Raw genomic sequence first — 23,870 nt, 5'->3', positions numbered from 1 at the left:
ATCATCTCTCCACTTTAGGCTCCCGGAGAGAAAGGTGTGGGTACCGCATAGTACGGAGGCAGAGAAATTCTGAGGAGCAGCTGCACTGCCTGAGCAGAGCCAAGAAAAACGGTGGACACGTGAGCCGAGTGCAGGAGCTGCTGCTGAGCGCCCTGAGCCCAGAGCAGTTGGTGCTCACGCTCCTGGAGGCGGAGCCGCCCAATGTGCTGGTCAGCCGCCCCAACACACCTTTCACCGAGTCCTCCATGATGATGTCCCTGACCAAGCTGGCGGACAAGGAACTGGTGCACATGATCAGCTGGGCCAAGAAAATTCCGGGTAGGGCTTTCCGGGTCTTAGGTCCCCACTTATTTGGACAAAGGCCTGCGCCTCGCATTTACAGGGCAAGAATACAAAATGGAGATCCACAAAAGATGTCTCTGTATTTAACAGTTTGATTTATAACCTTTAAGTGAAATATGTGCTTTCTTCCTATCTTGTGTATACCGTCCATATGTCTTGGATGGCCGGGTCCTGATTTAGAATTCCTGGACTCCTCTGAGTTCTGTACCAGATATGGCAGTGCAGGAAGAGTTGTATATGGCAGAGCCCCATTTAGTCCCAGCTCTCTTCTTCCCCCACACCCCCAGATCCATCCCACACAACCTTGTGCACACCCCATCCTGCATGTCCACATCTCCTGCAGACATTAGCCATTGGTCACCTCTCATCCCTGGTCTGGGAGGATGAACCAGGAAAAAGACCCAACCAGGCTCTGGAAGTGGGCTTGGGCCATTTGGGCAGGAAATTCAAGGGTTCTTGGACCTGGAACATGGTCTAAAAGGCAGGGATTGGGGGTCCACATTGACCAGTCTCCTGGCTGTGGACTTTTACCTTGAGAGGAGGGGTGTAGAAAGGTTGGGGGTGGGATGCAGTATGATCAGTATGAAAGTGAAAGGTTTGTCAGATGCTAAATAGGAATTTGTAAACTATTGTTCTAATAGAGAAAAATTCAGTATGTACGTGAATGAAGATATATGGACAAATAGAGTAAATCAGCAGCTGAAGTAACATGAATCATCAATAAACCTGAAATGCCATCAAGTTAAAAATGGGTTAGATGATTCACAAGTTGTCATTTGGAACCTGCATTTTCCAAGCTGTAATGTGATCATTTCGCCAGGCCAGTGTGTGATATGTACCTAAAGTACTGCACTGTGCTAAAATTGTCACCTAATTATTGTTTGAACTGGTGTGTCAGTGAAAGAGTGAATTTAGGCTTCTGACTTAGAATGGCAGCAAACCATCCTCCTCCTGAAAGGGCTTCCCCTGCACACTGTACAGTTGTCCGAGATATGAGATCTCTGTCCAAGTGCTAAAGCTACAAGGGACAGCTCCCATGACCTGGAGGGTGGGGGGGCAGCAACTGCATTAGGCAAATTGTAAAGCTTGGGAGGGAGTGAGGAGTTGTGTGAAGAGCAGTTGGGAGGTTAAGAGTTGTGGGGATCAGGCCTAGGCTAATATTAATAGTATCTTTCAGGGTCATTTGTTGGCTTCTGAGCTGCCTGAGGATTTTCTGGTTTCTGGGTCTGTTCTGATTGTCTAGCACCCTCACCTTTGCCAGAATTATATTGACTTTCTCTGCTTTTTCTCATAGAAGACAACACCAATGCATTTTCCTCTAGTGTTTGCTCTGCAAGTATTCCAGACACGATTTTTTCAGGATCCCACATGGAGAATGATGGTGAAATTGATTATTGCTGAGAGCTGTGCAGCTTCTTTGTGCCATAACAAAATTGAATTCTAAAGCTGCATTCAGCCCTCTTGAAGCCTGGTATTTTGAAAAGTTTCAGGAAACTTAGGTGTTGTCTGGAAATGTGATCTCTCCCCCCTCAGCGAATATAGTCATTGTCCAAACCAAAAAAATATTAAAATATCACCTAGCCTTGATCTTGTTCAATATTGACAAGTATGAAAAGCTTGGTCTGCCTTGGTAGGCTTATTGTCTATAACTGTGGGTGAGGTTGGAATGTGGACACGTATTAGGAAACTGAATTGAGCCTAGGATGTGGCTTTGGAAAGGATTTATCCATCTTTCCATTCATTACTCCATTAATTCTCCTCTGCAGATTTGCATTGTAAATTGTTCAAAGAATCAAACCTCATGGACTCTGTGCCATAGTCACCTCATCTGTAAAGTGAGGATGATGAGAGATCCTAACTGTAGGCAATTCTCAGAGGCAGGCATTGTTACCCTTATATTTCCTGTAAGAAAACAAAGAACTTAAAAAGGGCTCCCTAGGAAAAGGCTGAACTGGGATTCTTAGTGGAGTCCATTTCACTCCAAGGCTGTGTGTTTGGTGACCGTGTTTATATTATACTGCCTCCTCCTTTTATCATGATTTGTGGAAAAAGCACCAGAGATCTCTGCTTTACTTTTGAAGCACTCACCTCCCTAGAGAGTACCTGTTTTCTTTCCAATTCTTTGACCAATGCATGCTATTAGGCTATATCAGGCTGTCGGAACCGCTTCAGTTGTTAAATTTGCTCTTCAGGATAGAATAGCCTGGATACAGCGCTCCTACTCCGAGAAGACTGATACCTCTTTCTGCACACACATACCCTCCACCCCCTGCCTCCCAGCCCCGGTCATGGACTGGGCCAGACAGGCAGACCCTCAGGCTGACAGCCCAGCAGTGGAGAGCAATTATTAGGATATAACTAACAACAATTGGTTCCAGCTTTCTGTTCTTCACCAGCATCTGTCTGGGACGCTGTATAAGCCCAGGTAACAGTTCTTCACAAATTCTGCATGGAGTATATTTGTCTCTAGAAGTGGTCCAAGACTGGAAATTGTGAGTTGCACACCTTAAGTTCAAAATTTTCTTCCTTTGGGCAGCGTTTAACTCCATCTTTAAAATAGCAATTGTTTCCTTACATTGTGTTTTGACAGCTTTTGAAAACTTGCCCTTGTGTTTCTGCAGAAACAGGGAGCCGAGGAGGAGGGCGGGCCTGTCTCACAGCCTCTTGCTTTCCTCAGGCTTTGTGGAGCTCAGCCTGTACGACCAAGTACGGCTCTTGGAGAGCTGCTGGATGGAGGTGCTGATGGTGGGGTTGATGTGGCGCTCCATCGACCACCCTGGCAAGCTCATCTTTGCTCCAGACCTCGTTCTGGATAGGTGAGAGAAAGATGCGTGGTGTTACTTCTCTGATTGTTTGAGTGAGTGGGAACCAAGTCCTGGGTGCTGCAATTCAAACCTCACACCTAACAGGGCAATTAAAAGGGTGATAATGTCAGGAGTTCCTTCACTGGGTCAACAAGTAGAACCTGGGTACAAGGTTTCAGTGTCCTGTGACTCATTCTTTTTTTAATTGTTTTTTTAAGTTCAGGTATACAAAACAGTGTAATAGTTAGAGATGTATATCCCTCAGAAAGTGATAACCCCTCTTCCTCAACCTACTACCCCTCTGACATCGTATATAGCTGTTACAGTTCCACTGACTCTATTCCTTATGTTGTACTCCAGATCCTGTAACTACATATATATTAAATTATAGTTGCCATTCATTATTGTTTAGCTTCACATGTACAGTGCAGTGATCAGGCACTTACACCATCCATGAAGTGATCTCCCAATTAAGACAAGTGTCCCTCAGATACCCTATAAAATCTTTACAACATTATTGATTATATTCCCCAAACTACCACTTATCTCCTTGGCCATCTTGTGGTTGCCAGTTGTGTTTCTATTCCCCCTTATCCTTACCCCCTCCTTCCATCTATCAACCCTCAGTTTTTCCTCTGTCTCTGAGACTGTTTCTGATTAGGTTGTTCATGTATTCTATTCTTAGATTCCACATATAAGCGAGATCATATGGCATTTGCTGTGACTCATTTGTACCTGCAGTGCAGCAGCAGTCACAGGGGCCTATGCCCCACAGGGTCTCAGGCCACCAATTCTATCAGTCAGCTCAGATTTTTCTGCATTAAAAACTCCATTTTCACTTAGGATAATGTTCTCAGAGGGTTATAAATGTGTAAGTATTACATTGTTTTGTACACCTGAAACTAAAAACAAAACAAAACAAAGCAAAAACAATCTGTTTTCATGTTATAATTTTAAGGGGTCCTGCTGTTCTTTCCACCTATCAGGACCAATTACATCATCAACTATGTGGACAAGTGATAAAATCCTTACAAACCTGCCAGGTTTATTTTAATGTGCTTTCACTCATTCTAATTGCATGTAGTACATAGCATTTTTAGCAATAGCAGTGGAAGGAATGGTCATTAAAACCAGGCACAAGTTAATGGAAATTGGGGAATGATAGTGCTAATCACATAACTTGGCTGCATTTAGTTTTCTTTTAAAGATGGCACAGAAAAGGAGCCAATTTTTAATTAATTTAGGTAAACTATTTTTGAAGGGAAAGCTGGAATATACAACGCTCAAGGTTTTTAGTAGGAAAAGTAAAATACTTTCGTGGTGTAAATTTGAGCAGTTTGAAAGTCTCCATGGCAACTGATTTCCATATTCCTTATTCTGAAAAAGTTCTAGTGTTGAATGTTCAGAATGTTTGACTCTGCACAGAGTAAAAGGATACCTAGTGCTATGAATGGAAAGTATCTGTCCCAATTTTTGGTGTTACCTCTTTAGATTATCAGGTGATCCCTATGCACACATTACATAGATGAAAAATAACCCTAAGGTTTTAGCACCCATTTTGCCTGGTATGGATGGCAATGTGGACAAAGAGTACCATTTTATATAACGGAGGTATTTTGGTGGACAACAGAGTCTTTGGGAAGAGCTGGAGCATGAGTTGTGGCTCCAGAAGAGCAAGCACAGGTGATAAAATAAAGAGGGAGGTTCTGGAAGCCTAGGACAGGTAAGACCCTCGGGACCCTTCAGTAACAATCGAAATAGCTAGCTTGTTGGCTTATATGTGCCAGGCACCATCTTTTGCTGTGTGTTCAGTCATTTCATCTCCTTAACAGCTCTTTATGGGTAAGCACCATTATTATCGGACAGGGGAATAGGAGGATAGGTAACTTGCCGACAGTTACAGAGTAGGAAGTGTGGGGCTGGACTTGGAGTTCTGGCTGTGAAGTACAGTCTCTTAACTACAATCATACATGCTCTCGGTGGGCTAGAGAACTGTAGGGGCAAAGAGGACGAGGCTAAAAGGCAAACTAATTTTCTACTTTATTCTTTTGTCTTAGAGCAATTCTGTTTACTCTCTGCTCACTTCAGTCATCCCATGGTGGTACTGTGTTACCAGGTGGGCGGAATAAGTGCCCAGTTAGGGCATTGCTCTTGTTCATTTGTTTACTTACATGCCAGCTGGTGTTAAAGCCACATTCCTTCTCTCTCTGTCTCTCTGTCTCTGTCTCTCTGTCTCTGCCTCTTTCTCACACACGCACACACGCATGTGTGCGCACACACACAAATATACACACATAATTCTTCTACAAGGGAGTGCTAAGAAGTGCCATCCCTTGATGGACCAATAAATTTACGGACATTGGGATTAAGTTGTTTTACTTTTTGTCTTGATTTCTAAATTGATGCTACATTTAGTGTTTATTTTTAGTGACTGTTTTCATTCTTGGTTTTTAGTACAATTAACTCTCCTTTTTCTGTAGTTTCTTTAACTCCTGTTAAGTATGTGTGTATAAAGTGACACAAATCCCATGTAAATTTTAGGCCTACTGTTCGGTTAAATAATAGAAGAAAAAAGTCATGTTTCTTACAATCTATTTTAAATAAACTCACATTACTCTTTAAAAATATTTGAAAGTATTATGTTTTACAACATATAAATGTAGTATATTGATTGACTATAGAAGAGGAGTTCTTGGGAACTGTAAATGCAGACATTAAGCAGGCATTTATTTTGGAGTGCCTACTGGTGGTTATTTTTTGTTAACAATTCCTATTACTGTTTTAACACATTAACTCTGTAAAGTAGAATTTCAAATCTAAGACTTTTAGTGCATCTATTATATACAGAGAAATATATTTTTATGTAATGGGTATATTTTGGGGGGAGTTTATTAAAAAATGTTCAAAATGTTACTTATTCAGAAAGTCATGGATCATACATCATAAAGAAATTCTATTATGAATCTTTTTTTTACAACATGAATAATTTTCACATTGCTTGAAAATAACTGGTTTTTGGTGGATTATCCTATCAGAGTTCCTTCAATTAGTGACATGACCATATAAGCAGTGAATAAAACTAAATTAGCCAATTTGTGGAAACTGAGACTATAATGTTTCCCTTTATTCTTGTTGAGGCTTCTGCAGCGAGAAAACTTGAACCTACTGAGGATGAAAGGAAAATCTGGTTCTCTCACCTTATTTCTAACAAGGTAGTTCTTCTTTTAGTAGCCACTAGAATCACAAACTGAGGTGAAGACCTACCACAGAATCTGAGCTTCTACTTGCTCAAAAAAATCACATATGTGAAGACATTTGGTTTTTTTACCATCAACAGGAAACTGTCTAATGTTAAATATTATTAAAACAACCGAGTAGCTTAAATCTGGGATTGGACCCCACTATGGATATTTATGGAGTTCCATGGAATCATATACGTAATTGTGAATGTACCGAGTTGGCATTCACGCTAGTAGTTATTTGTATGGTGAATGTTCAAGATATCCACCGAATTTTCACTTCTAAATTTCCAATTCACTTTTGTACTCAGATAATTTTCATCTGAGTTCAATCTTGAAGTTCTTTCCATGTGCTAACCCTTGAGCCCTCCAACCCATTGCCACTCACACAGAGGTAACCTGTGGTCTATAGCCACTTGTGTGCTGCCAGTGGACATTTATGGAGCTACAAAATATGTAGGATATTATGTAGGTACCTCAAAGTGAGGCTCACTCATTCAACATTTTGTCCTTGGTATCAAATAAAATGTTTTTCTTTTATAAGAGGTGGTCGTCAAATAATAAGATAGTCCACATGAAACTACTAACTTTATTTTTATTTAAAACTGGTTTATGGACAAATGGTGTGCAAAAGGAAATTTCCATGAGTAGGTTGGTTTAATTGATATATTGTTTTAATATTTTAACAATCAACTTGTATACCCTCTGTCTTGAATTCAAATCTTTTAATCCTGTCCTAATTTCTTAATCATAATTCGGTGTCAATCCATAGTTACAAAATAAATGGAATAGAGGTAATTAATTTGTTACTTTAAAAGTCCTTTACTCTGTTCTGTGTAACTCATTTTAAAGTAAAAGTTTATTAGGGTGTCATTTATGAGGTATTGTACCTTATTGCCCCTACATTTCTCATTTATTTTCTTAAAGTGTATTTGGTTTCTACAGCCTGTGATGTAAATAAAAATATTCTAACCTTGCCACTCCTTGGATGAAATGGTTGGCTCTCATAGCTGCTAGAGAAAGCAATCAGACCTAGTTCTTTAGAGCTGGTTTAGAAATTTACTTTTTCCATGAGGTACACATCTTCTGATTACTGTAAATTACAGCATCTATTGGGGCTTAAGATGCCCTAGAATGTAAACGCTCCTTCCATTTTTGAAATATGAATTTGCATTACAAATGTCATGTGTTTTGATGACGAAATTGTACTAATTTCAATGTTTAGGGACATGTTCTTAGTCACAGGTGGCAACTTCTATAAAATAGGATTGATTTCCAATGGGTCCACTTATTATACGACTTGATATGTGTGTGTCTGTATTTGTGTGTGCACATGCATGATCTAACCTCTGATTTAGTCTCACAGAAGAGTAGCTAACCCACTATTAAACCATCAATGCAGACTTGGTAGATTTTTTGTTTTTGTCCCCAGAGATATTTTAAAACCAGCTTTTCTCAGGATCAAATGTTTTCAAGACCAACAATTACAATTTCCAATAATGACTTGTGTCAAGGCAGCATGATTTGATGATGTGGCATGAGGGGCATTCAGTAACAAGTATTTCTTGTGCTTCTGCTATGTGGAAGGCATGCAGCACCCTTACTGGACGCTTGCAGCAGGCTGCCTGGGAAAGCCCAGAGCAGAGGAGGTGGCAGGATGGCTCATGGGGAGAGTTGGGGTTGCCTACAGATCCTTTGTGCAGGGCTCTGATTCCCCACTACGAGTGACTTCTAGGAGAACACTAATGTTTTATCACTTAACATGTGTACTCTCAAAAAACCTCAACTGGTTGCAGAAGTTACCATGCTGTTTTGCCAAAATGAGCAGTTTGCATGCTTGTAGCTTTGTGTCTGCAAGGGTGTGAATGCTGTGGGATGCAGGATTCTGGTGAGCTGCTGTCTTGGCAGAGCACCAGATGGCTTAGGTTTCACCAGCTTTGGCGCCCACTGATGTCAGTTCATTTGAATTCTACAGAGGCCCTTCCCCAACCACCACCACCACCAGCACTGAAAATGTCCTGGCTTGCGGTTAACGGAAGCAGGAGGGGGGCCGCCAGTTCTTGGAAGATCTCAGGTCCCCTTCAGGGGCTGCTATGGAGACTAAACCTGATGCTCATAGGAACCCACTGCTGCCACCATGGCCCTTGTGTGCTGCAGGCTTTTAGAAGCAAATGAAAGTTTTGTGACAGAATCGTCTGACCAACAGCTCTTGTCAAGGACTTCCAATAACTGTATAACTCATGATTAATAGAAATTTTTTTGGGAGCAGTGAGGCAGAATAATGTGTGTCTGGCCTCAGTAAATTGAAGCTGATATTTTCTAGATACAGTTAAAGTAATTTACTTCAAAAGTATACTTAAAAATTCATTTCTATGAGGAGTGAGTGCTGACAAGAATTTTGATTATGGTTCAAAGTTTGTCTAAAACTTTTGTTTAAAAGTAATCTTTGGCAAGTCAAAAATTTCCATGTCTCTATTTCTACCTTCCTTTCCTGATTCCAACCCATCTTCTCTAATTGTGATTTCTTTGTATGTCCTATTAGCTTTTTTTCCCCAAATTACATTTACCTGTCTCTTAACGTCTAAATGGTCACCAGGAAGTGGGAGTTAAGCCCTAGATATGAAGGATTATTATATCTCGGAATATTATAATATTCTGAGATATTTGCTTCTTGTAATGGTCAGTCTTCCTTATGAGCACTTCAGAGTCTTCTCATGGGAATATGGAATGTCTCATTGTAGTAATATGTGTCATTTCTGGGCTGGTTGGCTGAAATGGTGTAGATTATCAAAAAAAAAAAGTTATTCCTCTAAGATAACATCTAGTGAACAGGTAGAAGGAAAATGTGTTCCAATGCACACTTTTACCTAAATAGTATCTATTCAAATGTTTACTTTAGGGATTTAAAGGAAATGCCCTGTCCTCTTTATAATGAAGATAATTCTACATACCAAGAGTGGTGTGGTCTCATCACCACCTTGTAATAGTTAAAGCATGAACCAAATGAAATTTAAGATTAAAAAGAAAAGCACTCCTTATTGCCTTTGATGGTTGCCTGAAGCTCTGTGCTTCAATAATTTCCAAATGAACTTTTGTAGGGATGAAGGGAAATGCGTGGAAGGAATTCTGGAAATCTTTGACATGCTCCTGGCAACAACTTCAAGGTTTCGTGAGTTGAAACTCCAACACAAAGAGTATCTCTGTGTCAAGGCCATGATCCTCCTGAACTCCAGTAAGTAACCGCACAGCTGGGCCATGTTTTATGGGGGAGAGATGCTGTTTCTTGAATTGGCATGGCGTTAAGAAGAGGATTGAACATATTTCATTTAAAAAGGGAAAAATGCCTTTCTTTCTAACTTCTCTATTTCATTTTATAGAGATTTAAACTGTAGTTAACTTTTGGTAACTTGAATATAAATGGTTCCTTGGGTAAATTACTGGTAGTAATTTAAAAAGTGGCTCAAGCCACTTTGCTGGAAAAGAGAAAAATGAACTTTAAAATGTTTACCTTTCAGCCTTTTTTCAATGTATATACAGACATTTTACATGATTGACATGAATTGGTATTTATTGGTTCGGGTTCTGCTTTTACAGATTCATTCGTTCATTCATTGATTCATTCAGTAAAGACATTGAGAATATAGTCCTTCCTTCAAATAGCTCATAGTGGAGGGAGGGAGAGAGAAAAGAAATCATTAAAAAGAACAACCCCAATGCTGTAATAAAGTGTGTGCAGAGTACTGTGGGAAAACAGAGAGGCGGTGGAGTGGCTGTAGAAGGGGGCAATATTTGAACGACTCTTTAGAGTTGGGCAGGTGGAGGGAAGAGGTATAGTGGAATGAAAGCACGTGGGTGAACAGAGTGGAAGAGCAGAGGGAGGGTACGGGGATGTAAAGCACAGCACTGAAGACTACAGTGCATACCTCAGGTTGAGAACCACTGTCTGGGGCATAGGGCAGCCCTAGGAGAGGTTGAGGTAGGGGAGTAGCATAGGCATTCTGAAAGGTCACTCTGGCTTCCATTTGGAGGACTGACTGGAGAGGGGAGAGACCAAGGCGGGGGGCCCAATCAGAGTCACAAGGGATCATGGGAGCCTGAGCTAACTTGGCATGGAGGGGCCAAGGAGGAAGCATCCTGACTTGAGGGAAATGGGGAAGGTGTCTAAGAACTGTTTATGTTGTAGCTTTGCTGGTTTTTTTCTTTATAAATAATACCTGGTTATTATAAACATTCTAACAAAAACACACAGGGAAGAAAGTAAAAATCACTAGGAATTCCCCCACCCACCTCCAAGATAACCACCATAACTTTGATGACGATTCTGTAACAGTTCTCTTGAGACCGAGAGAGAGAGAGAGAGAGAGAGAGAGAGAGAGAGAGAGAGAGAGAGAGAGAGAGAGAGAGAGAGAATGTACGCATATGCTTATGGACATAATTTTAACATAAGCAGCATAGCATCTTATATGAAACATTATAGGTACTTTGGAAGAAGCTTTGCTTTGATCATTCTTTTTGCTTGACTTTGTTTTTCTAACACCAAGTAGTTAATCTTAATTAACAACCAGAGGGTGGACTTCATCCTTTTTCCGTCCTTTAATAATCACTTAAAATAATGCCTCACCTCTAATATATACACAGATAGGCTTTCCATTTTTAAAAAACATTGGGACACTATGTACAAATATTTCTCTGCATCTTGCTTCTTTAGTTTTCAAAATACCGTGAAATCCCTTCAGGTCAACTAAGAGAAAGCTAACTTCTTTCAAGTGAAGGAAGGCATTGTCTAAATTGTTCAACCACTTCTTTATCGATGGGTCTTTACTTAATCTATAGTTCCTTTTCTTCTACTATTATAAACATTGCTGCAATACATAAAGAAGTGTTATTTTGTGCACATTTTTAAGTTTGTGTGTAGTTTTCATACTGTTCAGTTTACTGTCTACCTGGTGTTTGATTTGGCTGCTAGACCACGTATTCATTGCTTTGCTTAACTCTTATTGGGCCTTTAGGTTATTGTTTTTCCTTTCTCAAATAATATTATCCAGGTTTTACTCCTCAACTAAAGACTTGTGGATTCCTTCATTTGGGCAACATATGGGGCTTTATTACCTGGATTTAATCCAATCTTAGAGTTTAATGTTTGAAACAATAGGAATCTGTGAGATCATATCATGCCACTTTATTTTCAGTCAGCCAAAGCAGCAGTTCCTGAAGCCAAAACTCAGCGCAGTATCTGTAGCTGTATGGGTCCCAGGCTGCTTCCTGATCCGGGGCCAGCTGACCTCTCCCTCTCCAGCCTACACTCATTTCCTCTCTAATACTCCCAAATACTTGTGGACAATGGAACTAGTTTTCATGAGGGGGAAGGGACAACTATAGAACAGTGCTTCTCAAACTATCTCTGGTGAAGGACTAGGTTTCTTTTTTAATTTTCAAATTGTTATAGACAGTTGCCTTTGTAAAATGTCATTAAAATGACATTTTTATGACTAGAAAAGTGAAATGAAAGTACAAAATGCAAGCCTTAATTTTTTTGTTATTAACATTCGATGGATTTAAAATTACTTTGTTAATTGCTATAAAAGTTTCCAAATGCTTTTGGTTTATATATCACATATCAGTGAAATCATAGGGTTCTCTGCTTTTTCTGTCTGACTTATAAATGCTTACACTCAATTTCTACTTATCTCTTTGTGGACTGGTAATAAACAGACCATACTTTGAGTAGCCCTGGTACAGAGGACGAGGTGCTGTCCTGGAGATGGCTGGGTGGGGTGGGATGGGGTTAGGTCTTGAAGAAGAAGGTAAACGGGGAACAAAGAAGGAATCTGAAGGTCATGTGAGGTTCAGAGATCCTGAAGACAGCCATTGGCTACTTCCTAGTTAGGTTTCAATCTGGCCTTACCTGCTTGAGAGGACATTTCCCATGAAACCAATACATTCCCTACCCCAGTTCTGGAAAGCAAACAGTTTTGAGTAGTAATGGTAAATTGTTGGACAAATGAAAATTGTAGAGACACTCAAGACTTCTAAATGCTTTGGGGCTTCTGGCACCTTCTTGACATTTATTGTTACCATTCGCCTTTAAAATAATAATATGAGGACCCAGCTTACATCAGTGATTAAGTTGATGTGCGTGTAGGAAATGTCCAGCTAGGACATTTGAAAAGGATCCTGGGGAAAAAAAAATTATCAACCTTTTCTGGTCTTCTCTTTCAACCTGCCTACAGACATTACCTCCCAGGTGTGCTGCCATTTCTGTCTTTGTTAAAGGGAAGATTTATTTCAGGAGTGTATTCCCGCCTTGGCATAGGAGGATCATCAAAAGCCAGATTATGGGGCTTCTCTTACTTGCAGAAACCATTTAGAACTCTTTTCTGTTCAGCAAAGTGCTCCTTGGAAAGTAGTTTGCTTCTTGTTACAGCACTTTGAAGTATAAAGCCCTCTATTTGGCAAGGGTCCTTGCATTCATTTCAGCCTGTGAGACATCATACCGTGTTGTTGTGAAAGCTAAATGCATCATCTATGCAAAGGGGAAAGACGAAGCCTATGGCGTTCCTCCTTCAGCATCTGACAGAACTGCCATATTTAAGAGAATTAGAGAGAGTGAGGCAGGCATGTGATGTAATTACCACTTGAGGCAGTAAATGACTACAATTTGTTTATGGTAAATCCAAATTTAAGAAACCTTCCTTTCTTGCTTGGTAGTCATAACAGTTGTCAAAATGAATTTATTCAGTTCAGCATTGCTGTTATAAAATGGGATTCTGTTTCTATTGGAAAATTTCCAGTCAGGAGAGCTGGGTCTCTTCTATCTAGATTTTAAGCATTTGACGGTATAGACTTTTTTCTTCTGGATTACTTGTAAAATGAAATGAAAAGCAAAAACAAGGACAGAATCCACTTTCCCACCTTAAATTTAAAAAGCCCTGACAGAATATATAAAACAAACATTGGACATTGGACAACAGGCCCCACCGGACTGTGATCCCCAAGGAAAGGGACACAACGTGAGCGCTTTGCCCAGTTTACTACCTGTAGCCAGTTTTCAGGTTGCAGTGTAGGGAGAGGTAACTCAAGTAGACATGAGTGTCTTCCTGAACTGAGGAGATAAAGTTATGAATTTGGGGAGGCCAAAACAGCTAGGATTTTCAGGGGAGAGTACTACTGTGTTTCCCTGAAAATAAGACCTAGCCGGACCATCAGCTCGAATGCGTCTTTTGGAGCAAAAATAATGTAAGACCCAGTCTTATTTTAATATAAGACCATGTATAATAATATAATATAATATAATATAATATAATATAATATAATATAATATAATAACCTGGTCTTATATTAATTTTTGCTCCAGAAGAGGCATTAGAGCTGAGGGTTCGGTTAGATCTTATTCTCGGGGAAACACGGTAGAGAGGAAAGAGCTGGACACTGAGGCATTGGAGATCTGCAGAGGGTCCCTCACAAGTCTTCAGCTGAGCACTAACCTGCTCGTACTTAACAAGATACTAACCACAGGCAGGGAAAGAGCCACCATAAATAAGCAGGCAGATAAATTGCAATTAAAAAAAAAAAGGAGCAGGCAGACCAACCCCTAGAGTTCATGTAGGGCCACTAGTAGTTCATGTTCTTACCAGTCAGAGGGGAAAACCTTGTAATAATTGAACACTGGGTGTAGTACTCAGAAAGATATTGCCTCAGTAGTGGGGTCAATTAGCCCTAGAGTAAAGGCTGCTCTGGTCCTACCAAACAAAACTGAAAAGGAAGCCTGAAGGATCAAACTATTGCCCAGTAACTCAACTGCATCCCAGAAAAAAACTCAAGAATATTTAAAGGAATACAACAATATCCAGCACCCAACCAAGTAAAATTCACTGTCTGATAACCAATCAAAAGTTAGCAAGCATGCAAAGCAGCAGAATATATGACCTATAATGAGAAGAAATACCAGTGTACTTGGAATGACATATATAATAGAATTAGTAGACAAGGACATTAAAAAAAAGTTACTGTAACTCTATTCCATATACCTAAGAGGTAGAGGAAAGCATGAGCAGGTTAAGGAGAGACATGGAAAATGACACACACCCAAATTGAACTTCTAAATGTGAAAACTGTGTCTACATGGGATTTACAGCTGATTAGGCATAGCAGAAGAAAAGCTTAGTGGATATGAAGCCATAGCAATAGAAATGATCATAAAAGAATGGAAAGAAACAAGAGTTTTTAAAAAATGAACGGAGCAGGGGGAACTATGGGACACCTATAGTTATTAAGATGCACATATTGGAGTCCCTGAAAGGGGGGGTGTAAAAAAATACTTGAAGAAAAAATGGTTAAAAATGTTCAAATTTAATGAAAACTGTAAACACACAAATCCCAGAAGCCTGATGAATCCCAAGCACAAGAATCATAAAGAAAACCACACCAAGCCATGTCGTAATCAAGTTGCTTAAAACCACAATGCAGAGAAAAATCTTAAAAGCAGCCAGAGACTAAAAATATTACAGACGGAGGAACACAGACAAGAATGACAGCAAATTTCTGTTCTGACCCAAGTATGTCCACTCTCACTAATTCTATTCAACATTGTAGTGGAAGTTCTAGCACTAAGGAAAAGAAAAGAGATAAAAGGCATCCAGATTGGAAAGTCAAGTAAAACTCTATTTGAAAACCTGATAATCCATGTAGAAAATCCCAAGGAATCTACAAAAGAAGTGAGTTTAGCGAGGTTGTAGGCTGTAAAGGAACTGCATAAAAATCGATTGTATTCCTATCTGGTAGCAATGAATAATTGATAATTAAAACAATTGAATTAAATAGCTGACATTAAAAATCAATGCCATTACAATAGCATCAAAAATTATGAAATTTTAGGAATAAATTTGACAAGATGTGTGACCACACACTGAAAACTGTAAAACATTGCTGAGAGAAGTTAAAGAAATTCTAAATTTATTTATTTATTTATTTATTTATTTATCTATAAATAAATTATTTATTTATCTAAATAAATAGATATGCTAATGAGTTAGAAGATTCAGTATTGTTAAGAAGGCAGTCCTTCCCCCAAGTGATCTACAGTTTCAACTTGATCCCAATAAAAACCTCAGCATGTGCAGTGCACCACCTGTTAAAAGTATTAAAAAGCAAGGTTCAAGGTGAGGTGTAGTGGAAACTGAGGATGAAAAGAGCAGGGAAAGCCTGGTCCCCTTGATAAGTGCACCAAGTAGTTTGCACTCGACCCCAAGAGCTGGGAAGTCATTAGAGAGCCACAAAGCAGATCTGAATTTTTGGCCACTCAAAGGGGCATGCTGTGTTGAGCGTGGAGGCTTGTTTCTTCCACAGTGGAAGTGATCTGCTGTGGGGGACAGTGGGAGGTTTGAGGACGTGGGGAGACTCAGTGTCACTGTGGTGGGTTAGAGAAGCAGTTCTGGGCTGTTTAAAATATTTTAAATTTGTACCATCAGATATTATGGAGGGACACGCCCCCAGGGACGTGGTGAAACACTGTACTTGCATAATTGTAGTTCAGTACATCCCTTGCCTTAATTGAACTGAGTTGCCTTAATTAAACTTAAAATGCCAATAAAAAGAGAACAAAAATTGCCAACACAATTCCGTGGATGATGGAGTAACAGCCATCTTTCATTCTCATTATAGTCAAAAGTTGGCAGCTCTCCTGTTGATTTCACATCTTTGCTATTTATTCTTACTTTGAAATCAGAAGCCTAGAAGAGAAGCTAGTTATTTCCCTGGTTTCAGGAATTAAGGAGTTGGGGTGGGGGTGAGGGATGGGGGGAAGGTTTACCTGACTTGTTATTTTGCAATCATTGGGGGGTGGGGGCCACAGTATCTCAGATCCTAGAGTCAGAGGGGAATGAAACACAGGACAGGGCAGGATGGGGGAAGCAAGCTACTTGGAGGGATGGTTGTGGGGACCTCAGGAAATGTGCCTGCAAGCTTTGCTCAACAGGAGCTGAGGCTGGAGGACACTGGTCTGGGGTCAGAGTGGTAGACATAAAGTAGGCCCGTCTGACTCCAAATTGGTGGCCTTCCTGCCCCAGCAAGGTGCCACCTGAGGTGGAATGCTGATGGCTTGGACAGAGGTGGCAGTGTGCCCACTGTGACTGTCTGCCTGTGGCACACACAAGGGAGTGGGTGGGAAAGGCTGCATAGCAGCGGTCAGAAGTTTTTATTTATTAACCTCCCCTTAATAGGGACCCTCCTAGGGGCTACAAGTAGACTTAATCTCACATTCTGGCCATCTTTATATGTGTTTTTATGGCTGCAACTGAGGTACACCATGTAACAGTTTGAGGCAACTGGATACATTTACAAGGCAAGGCCACAATTCTGGTGGCGCTTTCTTTAGTCTTCCCAAATTCAGCCAGGCTGCCCTTCCGGCTCAGCCATGGAGCCAGCTTGGGGGGGTGGGGGGTTGGAGGGGAAGTACACCATGGGGAGGTAAAGTTGTGCCTTTAAGATTTCACCACATAGGCAGATGTCTGAACCCCGATCAATTTGGCCTCCTTTCTGGAGAACAGTTGGCATGCTTAATGTCTGAGCACATGACTTCCGTTTCCTTTTCTTAGAGCAATGAATCATGGCTTTTATTCTTTGTCCAGGTATGTACCCTTTAGTTTCAGCAACCCAGGATGCTGAGAGCAGCCGGAAGCTGACTCACTTACTGAATGCTGTGACCGATGCTCTGGTCTGGGTAATTGCCAAGAGTGGCATCCCCTCCCAGCAGCAGTCCATCCGCCTGGCGAACCTCCTAATGCTCCTTTCTCATGTCAGGCACACCAGGTACAGTCACTGTGGAGCCACTTCACTGGGTCGTGGTGTGTGTGGGGGGCATGCTCAGAGGGTGAAAAGCTTTGGAAAGAGTGTTTGCAAGTTTGAGATGGATAACAGCATTGTCACCTTTACAGGAAGATGAACCCCTGCAAGGGAATGGGGGTGTCTTTATCAGTGCACACATCTGTGACCAAAGGTTGGCACATAGTGGGCACTGAATGACTGTCACATGGCACTTTATAGGATCTGTATGGCATTCTGTGGTGGCACATCTATGTTTTAGTTGCTGGGGTTTTAGCCTGTTTATGGAGTTCTAAAAGGGGCAGGTCTTCCCTAAAGTGGACCCCTCCCTGCACCACCTACGACTCGTGAAGAGGCTAAACTCGGCTCTCGTAGATCAACTCTTGCGGCTGGTAATCTGGGGAAATGCACAAAGCCTTCCCGGGGACTTGTTCTTTCCTTGCTATACAGTAGGCTGTTACGAATGAGACCTACAAGAACTGGGGAGCTGACAGGTTTGCGGAGGCAGGGCCGTGGTGAACCGCGCTGATGTCCGATGATGGCTTTGTGTTGGTACAGTGACGCTCATTGCTTGGTGTCCCCAAGATGGGGGTACCCTACTCGGGCTGGGGGAGGGGAGATGCGGAGGGAATTCTAGCGGAATTCTACACAATGTACCCTTTAAGAGTTTTATCAAGGATTAGGAAATGAAAATGACCACTGCCTCTCTGTCTAATGATTATTCAGCACTCAACCATTTGCAGAACAGATACAGTCCATCATGAGTCACAGATTTTATATTTGCAAACTTGCCTGCTTGCTAACATTTATTTGTAACTCCCAAATCAATTATGGTACTTTCGTGGTCATTTGGGGACAGTCACAGTGTGGCAAAAACATTTCCGTTGCCTGTGCTTGCATTCCCAGCTGAGGTCAAACGAGGTGAGGCTCTGCCGTCCTGTTTCAGCTCTCATACTGTAAACAACTCTCCCTTACATGGTCTGTTTAGCGTCCTGTTTTTGCATTTTTCTGCTTTTGGTTGGAGATTTTATTGTCTAAAAATGGCCCCGAAACATGGTGCTGAAGTGCCGTCTCGTTCCTAAGTACAAGAAGGCTGTGATGTGCTTTACGGAGAAAATGTTACCCAGGCTTCTTTCAAGCACGAGCTGTAGTGTATGGGCCATGAGTTCAATGTTAATGAATCAGCAACATAGGTTAAAGCCTTTAAACAAAAACAGATGAAAACAAGGTTATGTATTAATGAGCTGATAAAAAGGTTGGGACTAGAGGCTCTCAGGAAACGAACCCTCAGGAGCAATGCTTCAGCAGTCACCAATTCAGTGTTTGTGGTGACTGTATAGAATGCAACTGTCGTGAACAACAAGAATCGACTGCTTTCTGTGCCAGGCGGAGCCAGGCCATGGTGGGTGGGTGGTGGGACACACGTCCACAGGACACTGTCCTTGCCCTGAAGTGTAGATTATTGAAGGAACCAGATGCCAGCACCATAGAAAAAAGGGCGGGGGAAGCGAGGGAGGTGGGAGGGTGGGGAGGCTTGTTGTGTTGGGGAAGATTTCAGAGCTCCTATGGCTGCCTCACAGGAAGGAATCTCAGCACCTTTTTGTCCCCATAGTAACAAGGGCATGGAACATCTGCTGAACATGAAGTGTAAAAACATGGTCCCCGTCTATGACCTGCTGCTGGAGATGTTGAATGCCCACACGCTTCGTGGGCACAAGTCCTTGGTCACAGGGTCCGAGTGCAGCCCAGCGGAGAAGAGTAAGAGCAACGAGGGCTCCCAGAACCCCTGTTTCAGTGACGCCCAGCCCTGAGGTGAACAGGCTGCAGAGGTCAGCGGCTGAAGTATGAACACCAGTGAGAATCGTGAGCCCCATCGGGAGTGGGCGGACTTCGTCTTTCTGTCTGGTCCCTCCTTTAGTTATAGCAGGCTCAGTGACACACCATACTCCGCCGCCTCCACCTCCCTACTTCCCAGGAGTCGGGGTGAGAAAGCCAGTTTTCCTTGTATCTAGGGGGCACACTGGAACGCAGAGTTTGTCTTGCTGGGCCTCAAAGGATATCAGTGTGGTCCCTTTCTTACTTTCCATCTCTGTTCCACCCCATTTGGAAAACAGCTCAGAGGTTTAGGAATGAATGGTGGAGATCTGACCTGGACGGCTTATAAGGCAGAAAGGGGAGAGAATGTGGCACACTTACAGGAAGTGCACTAACCTTTATTGTGAGACCTAAAGCCTTTTAGGATAGATCTTTGTAAGCGCTCTCTGGACCATGATTGTAGGATTGAAAAACCACGATGTCAATCAACTGTGTTTCGCCTACCTCACAGGCCTGTGAGGACGGATTTCAGGACTATTATATTATTGAAGGACAGAGGGATTATGACCTAGTGAGACAGTGGTCACGCTGGGATGAGAACCACATTCTTCCCCTCAGACCTTGCTGCCATCTTCATGCAGGTTCATCCCTCTTGATGTGCAGAAAGCTTGCTAATTATTTGGGGGGTGTGTGTGTATGTGTGTATGTATGTATGATCGCTTTCATGGAGGATTGATTTAAACCTCCCTGTCCTGGGACTCGGCCTTCCTTAAAACTCATCCCAAGGGGCCCAGTGTGTGTGCTGGAGGAAGGTCCTGTGTTTGCAGGAATGGGTTCTCCTCTGTGGGAGTTGGTGATATCCACTCTTTCCTGGGGCAGCCACCACTGCCGTGTCAGCCATCCAGAGGAGACAGGGACAAGTCAGGCTGTGTGTCTGTGAGGCACATCGTTGCGTGGAAGGATGAATAGCTACACATGCCAGTGTCAAGTTCAGGGCCAAACTGTGTGCACTTGAGTACACTACTTGGAACAAGGGTTGGTTTGTGAACTCCACTTAAAACAGAGAAATATTTAGTAATTGTTTTTAGTCATTAAGAATTTACACCCTAGGGCTCTCTTAAAATATTTTCTTATCAGAACATTTTTATTTTGGACTGGGTGCAATAGAAACTTAGTAAAAGATGAGTTCTTATTCCAAGTGGAACATAAATAGGACATGATAAAAGTACCTTTGAAATTATAATTTTAACTAATTTTTTAAAAGTGGAAATTTTCGTACAGATTTTCAGGAACATAGTGAATGTGTAGAATGACTTACATCTGTATTTTGAAAAGTGAGCAATTAAATAATCATGCGTGATTTTTATGAAAATGTTTTTAAAAATTACCTTGTGATACGAGATTAAACATTTTCTTTTTGAAAATAGGTTTACTTTGGCTAGCACATTCTGTATTTACTAAGTCATTAGGAAGATTAAATTCAATGTTATAAAGGTTGATTTCTGCTAGTGAGAGCTTGAATAAGTCTTAATTTTGATATCAGTGCCATTTTACGAAGTTTGAGCAAAACGGTTTCAGAAACATTGGGATAGCATATCCCTAGAGAACACTGTATTCTGAGATGGTTTGAAATTATTCTTAGTGATTCAACATTGCAGCCTTAATGAGGTTCAGTACAGAAAATAAGCTTGATTTCATAGGGACCAGGGAACCAGTGTGATCTGGAAGGTCCGTTTTCTTTCTCTCTGGCTAGCTCAGAATCCCCCATGACAAATCGAGGGTTGCGAGGCTAGAGCGTGGGAAATGGGAGGCAAAGAAGGCAGCCTTGAACAATTAATTGCTGATGGAATTCTCTTGTGTTTATAAAAGAGATTAAAGAAATAGGTTAAAAAAACAAAAAAACACAAAACATAATGAGGTCCGAGCCATCGAGTGCTGCATTATTAGGTAGTGAAGTTTTTAGGGTGAATTTAGATGCCGAGGTAGTCACCAGATAGGACTCAGATGTCCAGGCACCCGTGCCTGCCCGGTCCTGTGCTCATCCGGAACAGTGCACGCGCTTACAGAAACTCATCAGTGTCCATTACTCATTTTTCACAGATATTCCTGCTTGCTTCTTGAGGCGGCTCCTTTCACTGCACTTGGATTTAGCTTGTCAGGAGGATGTAGCACTTTCGGTACTTTCTTCTTGGCTCAGGTCTCAACCTGCGTGTTGCTGGGGATACAGGTTGGTCAGTCCAACCTGAGAGGCTTCCTGGGTGCAAACATGTCTCTTAGACGGGGGTCTGGGCCAAGCAGCCAGTTGAGATAACATGGTCCATAGTTTAAAGGTGTTCTTTGTTTTGTTTTGAATATTCTAGGACCCTTTCCCCCTTTCATCTGCTCCAAACATGTTGTCTAAGGAAGACACCAGTGTGCAAGGTCAGGCTGCCATTTTTACATGTTTTGGGTAAAACCTCAATGTCCATTTCAGAGATTCGTTGTTTCTTTTTAATAGTGCTTTCTTTTAAATGTCTTCTTTTGGGAGGTACACCCGTCCCCAAATGGTCCATGGGCAACTTAAAATTCTCCCATAGCTACACAAGGATTTCAGTGTTTTCAGGTTCAGTTTTTAAAAGGAATTAACTAGAGGGAATAGGACCTGACAAATGTAAACAGGAATTGAGTACTGAAAAATGAAAAACACAACCAGCTACATTTTATGTATGATGGAAAAGTGATCATTGGCTTTGCCTCAGACTCCTGGGGCAGGATTCCCTTCCTCCATTTTGATCTATAAGTGCTCATTTAATGTGAGAAATTTAATTTGTGAAAGAGGAGTGAGATTTGGGCTTAATTCCAAACACAAATATCTAATATGGAGTCATATGGACACATTTTAATTAAGTAATGACCATGGAATATTCTTAATACGGCCATTAGAACAGTGTTCACTCAGACTCCTGGGAGAGAGGACCCATATGGGCACTCCCAGGGGAGGTGTGCACTGAGTTTCTCCACGTTGTTCTAACTGCATCTCCCTTCTCCCTCACCACATCCCCTCTGTCTGACCTCGGGCTGTCACATGCTCACTGACCCCCAGGGAATAACTACAAAGGATTCGACCCTAAAATAATTTTGAAGAGATTTTTCTTGAAAAATTGAGGTGGCAACAGATTATTAACTGTCAGTCTAACAACAGATCTAGATGGTCTTAATTGTATTAAAAACAAAACAATGCAAAATCAAGAGATCTGCAGTGAGATTAGTCTTTATTGGGATTACTTCACCTGCTAACTCAGCTGGAAGGGCAATTACTTCCGATTTCGGTTAAAAAAAAAAATCAGTTACCAATTCTTAGCAGAGCTACATTATATATTCACAGATATATGCTAAGTTGAAGCAATTCTAGAATATTCTAGCATGTGAAAATCAAGTTTGGTTATTTAAATCTGCTAAGCAGTGTGCATATAGCGACACATTTTCAAATTCAATGTGGACCTTCAGTTCTAGGTCTGTTTTGAAACAAAGCTTTTATTTAATAAGATTTGGCACATTTCTTTAAGCCACTAAAGATCTTTTAAAAACATAATAAAGGTTATATGAAGGAAATGATAAAAATAACATCGTTTAGTACCTAAAAATATTTGTGGAACACTTATTATGTGCCAGACATAGTTCTGTGTCTCATACATCCACATTCAATCCTTGTAATAATGATTACTATTATCCTCTTTTTCTGCCTGTGGAAACTAGAGTATAAGCAAACTTGCTCAAGGTCACACAGTAAGTGACAGAACTGAACACAGGCAGTCAAAGTTCCAGTGCTGACAGTAACCATGCAGTTTAGTTAAAAAAAAACCAAAAAATAGATTTGAACTGCAGAATCCATTCATCAAATGCAGTCTGATGGGCATGGCTGCTCTAGTTTGAGTGGGGCATGCTTGTGTCATCCCCCCCAATTTCTTGAACACCCCTGTAGACAAAGACGGTCAGTCCCGTCTTTTATACATGTGTAAATGAAAGCCTAGAGGGGTAACCTGACCTGCTCAAGGTCAATAAAACTACTTATGGCAAAGCTTGGACCAGAATCAAGGCTTCTGCCTGCCTGGCCAGTATTATAACTGCTATAGGACTTGCTTATGGGAGAGTCTGCTGCTCGAGCCGAATCTTAGTGCATCACGGAGAGATGGTTAAATTACAGTTGCCTTTAGATCCTACCTTGTCAACTTAGATGGTGTCCACACGAACTTTTACAGAACAGCAGGCGTGAAAGGTGGAAAAAAAAAAAAAGATGAATTATGCTATTCCCATCCTCCCATCCTGGACTCATAAGCCAGGAGGCAGTACTGCTGTGTCCCCTCCTTTGGTCTGCTGCTGCTTTTCCCCAGGTACACTCCTGGGGCTACATTCCTTGGCAATTTACCATGTCACATCCTCCCATTTGTTAGGCACTGATGCTTCCCTGTGCAGTTGGGTTTATTACAGTGTGAAACACATGCCATTTATTCTTTGTAGCTCTTAGAGTTGCTGGAATTTTGGCTTCAGTAGCAGCTCTAAGATATGCATTTTCTGTGATATGTGATCTCTTTATAGCACTATTTGTTGCTTTGGAGTCAAGGATCCTTTCTCTCTCTTCCTCTCCCCTTTGAATTCCAAGGGTCCTATTCACTTGTGGGCCAGCCACTGTTTTGTGATGGTGGGTTTCCTCTATGGGAAGGGCAGATTTGCCAGTGCTGGCCTGGAACAGCTTTTGTTAACTGTACAACCCATTGCTGCATTTGTTCTTCTGTGTTGGGTGTGTAAGCCAGGACCATTGGTCCTCTAACTTTACTATTCAGTGGTCCTGTGTACCTCAGAGCCTGTTGGCTGG

General features: G+C 41.4%; 1 protein-coding gene across 1 annotated transcript in view; it reads left to right on the top strand.

Moving 5' to 3' along the window:
* Positions 1–19,136, top strand: part of ESR2 (estrogen receptor 2) — a 63,439-nt gene extending 44,303 nt beyond the window's left edge. Inside the window, exons 7-11 of the mRNA XM_081049463.1 lie at positions 19–318; positions 3,020–3,158; positions 9,484–9,617; positions 17,011–17,191; positions 18,816–19,136. Of these exons, the coding sequence (XP_080905589.1) occupies positions 19–318; positions 3,020–3,158; positions 9,484–9,617; positions 17,011–17,191; positions 18,816–19,014 (953 nt within the window). The 3' untranslated portion in view covers positions 19,015–19,136. The remainder of the gene's footprint in view (positions 1–18; positions 319–3,019; positions 3,159–9,483; positions 9,618–17,010; positions 17,192–18,815) is intronic.
* Positions 19,137–23,870: the final 4,734 nt, after the last annotated feature.

Source organism: Rhinolophus hipposideros (genome assembly GCF_964194185.1).
Source record: "Rhinolophus hipposideros genome assembly, chromosome: 5".
Lineage (NCBI taxonomy): Eukaryota > Metazoa > Chordata > Mammalia > Chiroptera > Rhinolophidae > Rhinolophus > Rhinolophus hipposideros.
This window is presented reverse-complemented; position numbering and strand designations above follow the sequence as displayed.